Genomic DNA, 8,343 nt, shown 5'->3' on the forward strand with positions numbered 1-8,343 from the left:
GAACAATTTTTTAAAGTTCGATTATTTTTTAAACTTATTTTTTTAGATTTTTTTTTTTTTTTTGAAAGTTGAAGGGTATTATTGAAACTTTTGAAAGTTTATGGGAATTTTTTAGACAAACGACAAGATATTTTTGTTAATTTAGCTGTAAAATATCTCTAAACTTTGTACTTTGTCTCAAAAATACCCTTGAACTTTTGAAATTTGAATGATATTTTTCATACTTTTTTTTTTAACGTTGAAGGGCATTATTGAAACTTTTGAAAATTTATAAAATTTTTTTAGACAAACAGCAAAATTCGGTATTTTTATTAATTTAGCTTAAAAATATCCTTAAACTTTTGAAAGTGTATGTGAATTTTTTAGACAAACTGCAACGTTCAAGGGTATTTTTATTAATTTAGCTTTAAAATATCCCTAAACTTCGTACTTTCTCTCAAAAATATCCTTGAACTTTTAAAAGTTTAATGGTATTTTTCCGACTTTTTCGTATTTTTTTTTATTAATTTAGCTTAAAAATACCCCTAAACTTTGTACTTTGTCTCAAAAATACCCTTAAATTTTTAAAAATTTTAATAGTATCATTCTAACTTTAAAATAATAATAATAAAAAAATTATGAATGAGTTTATGAAGTTTTAAAAAAGTTTAAAGATATTAATAAGTATTTTTTTAAATACTTTTAAAATTTAAAACATGTTTTTTTTGGAACCATTTTAAAATTTTATATTTCTAAAACAAAATAATATTAATTGTTTTTCTCCCGTCCAAAACTAAAGACAGAAAACATTAACGTCGAGCGTATTATTGAAACTTTTAAAAGTTAAAAAAAATATATTTGAGATAAATTGCAAAGTTCATACGTGTTTTTATTAATATATATATATATGTCGAATAAGGTGAAGTTTGTATCAAATCTAAAGAAAAGAGTGTGACTTAAGTTATTGTTGCATAGAACGGTAAAAGATAGTGATTGGTATGAATCATTTGAGTTTGGATACTCACTTTGTCAAATGTCGTTGATCGTGTTGGGTGTGAGTGCTTGCATTGCTGTGGCTGCAGCTGCGTCATATGAAGCTGGAGCTTCACTGGTAAGCAATGGCGGCAAGCCTGTGATTCAAATCATATCAGTGTTAACAAGTATTTAAACAATGATCCTAAACGTTAAAAATGTTGAATCACGTTGAAAGAATAAGAAGAGACACTAACAATTCTTCTTGTAGAAACGCTCAAATTTTAAAACTTTCATTGGCTTCAAACAAATCGAACTTATTGCGTAGTAGGTTCGCAGAAAGTCATCCATGTTGGATGATGGAAGTCCCACATCGACTAATTTAGGGAATGATCATGGGTTTATAAGTGAGGAATGCTAACTCCATTGGTATGAGGCCTTTTGGGGAAACCCAAAACAAAGCCATGAGAGCTTATGCTCAAAGTGGACAATATCATACCATTGTGGAGAGTCGTGTTCATCTAACTTGGTATCAGAGCCATGCCCTAAACTTAGTCATGCCAATAAATTGGTAAATCCTCAAATATCGAACAAAGAACTCCTAAAGAAAAGGAGTTGAGCCTCGATTAAGGGGAGGCGCACTTTGTTCGAGGGGAGGTGTTGGATGATGGAAGTCCCACATCGACTAATTTAGGGAATGATCATGGGTTTATAAGTGTGTCACAGCCCAATATTTTACTACGGACAGTGACTAACGACACGACACAGATGCACAAGAGATTTAAATATGAAGTAACGAAAATCATCAAATTTCAATAAAGTTTTTCGAACGATAAACACAGAACACAAGACCGTTTGGAAAATAAATTTCAAAAGAATGCGAATACAAAAATAAAGACTAAGACTGGACTGACGCCCCGGGACAACCCATTCCTCTGTGACAATTCCCTTCAGATCACGCCCACTCTTGACCGACGCCTCGCGCTCCTGAAAAAAAAAAGGGAAAACATAGCAAGGATGAGTATAAAAATTATACTCAGTAAGCCACCTACTTGTAGGCTCTTTTCGCATCTTAATTTAACAGGTTGCCACGGTTTCCTATTTCGGTTCTAGGACGACTGGCTCTAATCTAGGTCCCTTGGGGCTTGCCCCTTGTGTTTCACTGATTTTTCGTCCTCTCATTAAACGCCTAGAGGTTCTTTATGCCAAGCTAATATGGTCGGTATCTCTCTATGAGGTGCTACCTCTACATGGCTATCTGAGACTACATGGTACCTGGCCTAGGGGTGTGCTGAGTACCCCTACGCCCATCTAGTCCCTCTATGGGGGGCGCGACCCAACCCGTTCCCATGCAGCTAATGGGCTGTACGACGTGGGGACACATTTCCCATGCGAAATGGCTAAGAGCAGTAAAGACTGATCAGGGACCCCTTGGTCCTCCCACGAAGCTATAGATACCGTTCACACGCTAGCAATCTATGAACACTCCGGGGTACCTTCTTACCGTGGTAAACCGCTAAGTTTCTAGGGAAAAATTAAGTCAGGCTAGAGCGGCATTTCGCTCCTAACCAAGATTCCCTAATCTTATCAAAGAAATGGACCCTAGCAATTAACAGAGGGTGCATGCAATCTTCCTCTAACATCATAGTATGTAATTCATGCAAACTAGGCATACCGGCTCAACGGGGCGATGACCTCCATCAAGCACCCAGAGCACGAAGTTCGCGCTCAATGGGGCGAATTCGTCCGTCAAACACCCGAAACCCGGCATACACAATTCTACACATAAAATAACGCATGCATACATACGGCGGAAGCTTAAGGCATACAAGCAACACTCAAGTAATTTACCCAATTCAAACACAACAGATAAACTGACTAGTAACTTACATGAAGAGCTAATCTGAAGCAGAACTACTAGCATGCATGGCGAATCCTACAAGTATTTCTTCCTAAATACCGGGTGGTGACTTACCTGGTTGACGCGTGCCCTTTCGCTAGCGTTTCTTTGCCCGTGAGGTGTCCAAAAATACTGATTTCTCTAAATTAAATCCCTATCCACGTAAAAACAGTATTAGAACTGGAGCCGGGACAAAAATCGAGAAAACAGAAAACAACCGGGCCAAATTGGCCGTTCCACGCGCGCTCACGCGCCCAGCAGCACGCTGGGAGTGCGTGGCCACGCGCGCGGGAAGGCGCCAGCCGCAGGCTGCACGCGCGCCTGCCACGCGCGCCCAATTCTGCACAGCCGCGGGTCGGCCGGCCCGGTCCGGTCCGGTCGGCTCGGCTCGCGTTGCGATTCGGCCCGGCTTGCAGGCGACACGTGTCGACGCCTCGCTGGAGCTGCGTTGCTCCAGCCGGTGGTCGACGCGTGTCCGGCGCCTGTCGCCGCCCTCCGCCGCTCGCCGGCCGTTTTTTTTTTTTTTTTTTTTCTTTCTTCTTCTTCTTCTCTGTCGTCTGAAAACCGAAACCCAGTCGGTTTTTGTTTATTTTCCGATTTTCATATCTTTCGATCCGTAGATCGGATCAATACGATTCCTTCGGCAACGTTCTAGATCGTGTTACAGGCTACGTCCTAGTATTATTTTTATAATTTTTTCTTGACTATCGGAGGATTTAAGAACGCCGGAAGTTCGCTCACCGTTCTCGGATGACCCTCGGATCTCCGCCTTTGGGTTGAGGTCTCGGCCAAACTTCTTCACAGACCGTGTGAGTTGTTCCTAGGTGAAGATTTCAACATTTTAGGGTCGATTCACGTAGGGCTGAGCAATATCGTTCAGAAACCTTACCCCGCGAAATATTCTTAGGTTTTGATGGTGCGTAGGCCTTGCTAGCCCCTCAATCCTGGTACGAGTCTCGTCTGGAGATGGATTCCGGCGGTGGTCCGTTAGTCTTCCCGGTCGATCTCTCTCTAACCTCTCTCTAACCTCTTTTTTTCTTTTGCAGGCAATATGGCTGGATTTTCCTTGGACCCCTATTTGGGTTGGAGGGGCAAAATGACATTTTTGCCCCTCCGTTGACTTAGCCTTTTTTTTTTTTTTTTTTTTTTTTTTTTTTTTTTTTTTTTTTGCGTTACAAAGTGTGAGTTTATAAGTGACGAATGCTAACTCCATTGGTATGAGGCCTTTTGGGGAAACCCAAAGCAAAGCCATGAGAGCTTATGCTCGAGCTTATGCTCAAAGTGGACAATATCATACCATTGTGGAGAGTCGTGTTCATCTAACAATCTACAGTATTGATGCCATGTAACGATAAGTTTTTGTGATATGCACCATCTTTTCCTATCCCTTCCAGTCGCCAAACTTCATCTTCTATGCTCGGAGGATGATGCTTCTTGTTCACTGAAACCATGTAAAGAAGAAGAATCATTCATTCAACGGTGCAAGAGTGTTAACGTGATAATTTCAGTAATAAGATAGAGCTTACCTTCTCCACGATGATCCATGACCCTGAAAGGTTGGGACACCGCAACCCCAATGGTTGGAAACATGGCTAGAATGTTTTCATCGAAAATCTTCGCTCCCAAACGAAACTTCTTGGATTTCATCCAACTCGAGTTGTCGGTGATAGACACACACGTGATGGAAGCAAAGCCATTCTCCAAAATGAGTTTGATATCACTTCCAACAAGTAAAGGCCTCTTCTCATGTCTTGGGGACAAAATGTTTCGATTGAATTCACTCAAAGTGCGATTAGTTTCATCATAGTCTCCATCGAGAAGTACGAGCCCAACCGGGGCCGATGACATAGGACCCGTGCGGATTATGGCATTGGTTGTTGCATCATAAATTGCAACTCCCACAGCCTCACCATTTTCTGCTTTGATTTCATGAACTTCTCAACCCCTCCTTCAATAATTGCTTCTTCTCCACCCTCTCTCCTTCCTCTATATGATGAAACCAAACCATAGTTTAAAATACAACGTTAATTCAAATAATATACTTCTTAATAATACGAATATGTAACATTATGTTGTGTGCGACTAAATTGTGAGTCAATAAGCTCAACTTGTCCAAACCCGAACATTAAACATCACGGAATGTGACAATCATGCGTTAAGAAATCAGTAATTGTGGAACATTTATAGGTTTACCACAACTACCTTAATACAAGGAAACTACCTTCTCAAGTTACAGTGTTATTTAGTTCATTTCTTTTTTATTCGATCATTCATTTCAGAGTACTTCGAACGAAGATCAAAACCAACCTAAATTGTTATAAATTTGAAAATAACATAACGAAGATTGTTTTGGACAGTAAAGAAATGATGAAGAAACAAACACAATAACAAAATTCTGATAAAATTGTATCTAAACGTCACAGACTAAATTGTTAATATCACGAAACGGGAATACAATCGAATCGAATAGAAAAGTATAAGAACGAAAATGAATAGAATTTAAAATACGAACCTTAGTAATTCCAAAAAAGAAGGAACATGAGTTTGAAGTGCATTCTCCACTTCCTTGTGTATCTTAAAAACACCGAAGGGATGTCATAAATTAGTTTGGTATTGAAGTTTGGATGTCATAAAAAAAAAAAAAAAAAATACCCAATTGGTGAAGTGAGGTTGAAATCGAGACAGAAATTCATCCATGTAAGTTTCACCTTCCACTATAAATCCAGCTCCATTAGTATTAACAAAACAGAATCCCACAACAACATCACAACCTAGAAAAACCAGAAAACCTACAAAACCCAGAAAACATAGAAAAACCAGAAAAACCTACAAAACCTAGAAAATTAAAAATAAATAAATAAAATAAAAAAATAAAAAATAAACCTAAAAAAACCTGAAAAACTAGATAAACCAGAAAACACCAGAAAACCCAGAAAAACATAGAAACCCAAAAAAAAAAAAAAAAAAAAAACCCTAGAAAAACCAGAAAACCAGAAAAACCAGAAAACCTTGAAAAATCAGAAAAACCTAGAAAATCTGAAAAAAAAAACCAGAAAACCGAAAAAAACTAGAAAAACTAGAAAAACCAGAAAATTAAGACAACTTATGATGATTGTTTACCCCGTTTATTCTTATTATAAATAATGTATTTAAAAATAGTATAAAATATATAGATAGTTGTTTGTTAGTTTATTCATATCATAAATAATGTGTTTAAAAGTAGTATGAAATATTTAGGTGCAAGATTTGTAGTATTGCCCAATTTTCACCCGACCCACAAATATTTAAGTTGTCTTAGTATATTTTACAAGATTTTGTTCGATTCGAGTCAACTCGAAATTTTGTCTAATGAATCCGAAACTCGAACCGAACCTATTCAATTCTAGAAAATTAACCCAACCTAACCTAACCCAAAATGCTATCTAATCCAACTCAATCCCCTGTTATTCGAGTTAGGTTAGTTCGGGTTTTCGAGCTCAATGCATACCCCTGCTTTGGATATTTATAACGACCCTCTTTTTTTCTCGAACATCCTTACAAACGTTGCTATGAACAAACATGGTTATTCAAGTAGCCAAAATTTTCACCAAAAGAAAGTGTTCCACGTTTGATTTTGTTTTTTTCCCAAAAGAAAGTCGTCCACTGTACCCATTTAAAAAATACTCATGAACTTTAAAAAGTAATATTAAAAAATTTAAAAATAATCGGTCGGTTGTTTTCATCCCTATAATAATGGAAATATCTTTTTTCTTTTATAAAGGTAAGAGGGCGTTAATGGTATTTTTAAAATTTCATTGATATTTTTTAAATATAGTACTGACGGTAGATGTATTTTTGAACTTTTTAAACAAATTGAAGAGTATTAATGAAATTTTTTTAAAGTTGAAGGGTATTTTTGAAACAAAATACTTACCGTTCTCACTCAAAATTAAGTTAAAAGTATTAGATATTTTTGAAAGTTTAAGGGTATTATTTAAAAGTATTTTTGAGATAAATTACAAAGTTTAAGGATATTTTTATTTATTTAGCCTAATAGATATTGGGATTCCATTTGTTGTAATATGGTTAGTCGTAATGTAATATTCATTTCAGTTTTGGTTTAAATTTCATTAGACCTCGTAAATTTTTACCTACAGAAATTTAGTTATATTAAGGGATGTTGATGAATCATGTATGTTAACTAGGATAGATATGTCGAATATACGTATGTATTTCTCATAGGAACATTAGGTTAGGTTTTGACGGAAGAATAATTAAGTCAGAAACATAAACAATTGAAGTTTAAAGTGATGATATTATTGAATACTGAACTTGGCTTTTATAGCTTTACAAATAATCACAAATAGAAACGTATGTATGTCACATAGGAACATTATGTTAGGTTTTTACAAAAAAATAACTAAGTCAAAACCTAAACAATTTAAGTTTTCGATGATATTATTGAATACTGAACTTGACTTTTATAGCTTTACAAATAATCATAAATAAAAACTAACCACAATTGTTGTAAACATATCTCGGAAAATAGTTAAACTAAATACTTAAAAAATACTCCAACTAAATAATTTTATAGAGTTCAAACTTGTAACTGGTGTCATGGGCTCACATACGTTGATTTGGATTTCAAATGACGGAATCGAACTTTCATTAAGAATATATTCGTGACAACGACTTAAGCTAACTAGGTAAGTGGCCTTACTATTGGCAATGTTATATTTGATGTTGACACGTGCCTGTGGTTCTGCACTTGTCATATATACTGATATGTGTGAATTATCTGTGAATCGTTATGCTTATATTAGGTTTATGTTATGTTATAATATGTGAATTGTATGATAATAATTATGGTACGATGTGTTCAAGGATATGTTTGAGATAGGATATGTGAAGGATGCAAAAAAACGTTACATAACTGTTAAGGATATTTAGTAATAAATTATAGTTTACCATATATATTATATTTGATATTTTATTATAAGGCAAATATCTAATATTTGCCTTATTACTTTATTGTTATTTCCATTTATTACTATTTCCATATTCTTGTAATTTATTTGATTATAAATAAGATAACTTTCACACCATTTAAGTGTGGTGGATTAATCAAACATTCACATAGTATCAGAACCCTTCTGGTTTAGTAACCCTGATTCTTTTTTTTTTCAATGGCTTCTGAATCATCTACTATTCTTCTCCGCCACCCTTGCTGGCTTTGATGCCGCAGGTGCAGTCTCCATGACAGCTGCAGGCAGTGCCGATTGATTACTCTTCGGCCCCTTTCTTTTGACCTCCAAATCATCCTTCGCCATACTCTGTATATACAACCTCATCTTTTCCAAACATAGCCTCTTTCATTTTCTTCCCAATTTTCCTTTCATCCTTCACAAAAACCCTAATCTTAGGATCTTCATCAGCGTTCTCTTCGAAAATATACAGAATCTCGATAAGCCCATCGACCTTCTGCAGAGATTTACCTTTGGAACATGGGCGCC

At 36.0% G+C, this 8,343-nt stretch overlaps 1 protein-coding gene and 2 long non-coding RNA genes across 4 annotated transcripts; all 3 read right to left on the reverse strand.

Annotated features, from left to right (window-relative positions):
* Positions 1 to 1,731: 1,731 nt before the first annotated feature.
* Positions 1,732 to 4,007, reverse strand: LOC147786758 (uncharacterized). 2 transcript variants are annotated; one of them, XR_015413608.1, is made up of 4 exons: positions 3,741 to 4,007; positions 3,593 to 3,671; positions 2,927 to 3,005; positions 1,732 to 1,938 (listed from the first exon to the last, which is right to left on the reverse strand). It is a non-coding gene; the product is annotated as an uncharacterized LOC147786758 (long non-coding RNA). The 2 variants fall into 2 exon arrangements; XR_015413607.1 differs by having other exon boundaries at positions 2,927 to 3,671.
* Positions 4,008 to 4,170: 163 nt separating this feature from the next.
* On the reverse strand, positions 4,171 to 4,699 carry LOC111780528 (protein SAR DEFICIENT 1). The gene is made up of 2 exons (XM_087119703.1): positions 4,378 to 4,699; positions 4,171 to 4,292 (listed from the first exon to the last, which is right to left on the reverse strand). Exons 1-2 carry the CDS (start codon positions 4,697 to 4,699, stop codon positions 4,171 to 4,173), a joined length of 444 nt encoding a protein of 147 aa, XP_086975829.1.
* A 77-nt stretch (positions 4,700 to 4,776) lies between these two features.
* Positions 4,777 to 5,604, reverse strand: LOC147786759 (uncharacterized). Its single transcript, XR_015413609.1, has 3 exons — positions 5,504 to 5,604; positions 5,364 to 5,425; positions 4,777 to 4,837 (listed from the first exon to the last, which is right to left on the reverse strand). It is a non-coding gene; the product is annotated as an uncharacterized LOC147786759 (long non-coding RNA).
* Between the last annotated feature and the right edge of the window lie 2,739 nt (positions 5,605 to 8,343).

Source organism: Cucurbita pepo, chromosome 18 (assembly GCF_057944985.1).
Source record: "Cucurbita pepo subsp. pepo isolate OVF chromosome 18, ASM5794498v1, whole genome shotgun sequence".
NCBI classification, from domain to species: domain Eukaryota; kingdom Viridiplantae; phylum Streptophyta; class Magnoliopsida; order Cucurbitales; family Cucurbitaceae; genus Cucurbita; species Cucurbita pepo.

Coding starts and splice junctions, on each gene's coding strand:
- LOC111780528 (XM_087119703.1), bottom strand. CDS start 4,699: ATGTCATCGGCCCCGGTTGGGCTCGTACTTCTCGATGGAGACTATGAT. Junction 4,293..4,377: donor CATGGATCATCGTGGAGAAG/GTAAGCTCTATC, acceptor ACATGGTTTCAG/TGAACAAGAAGCATCATCCT.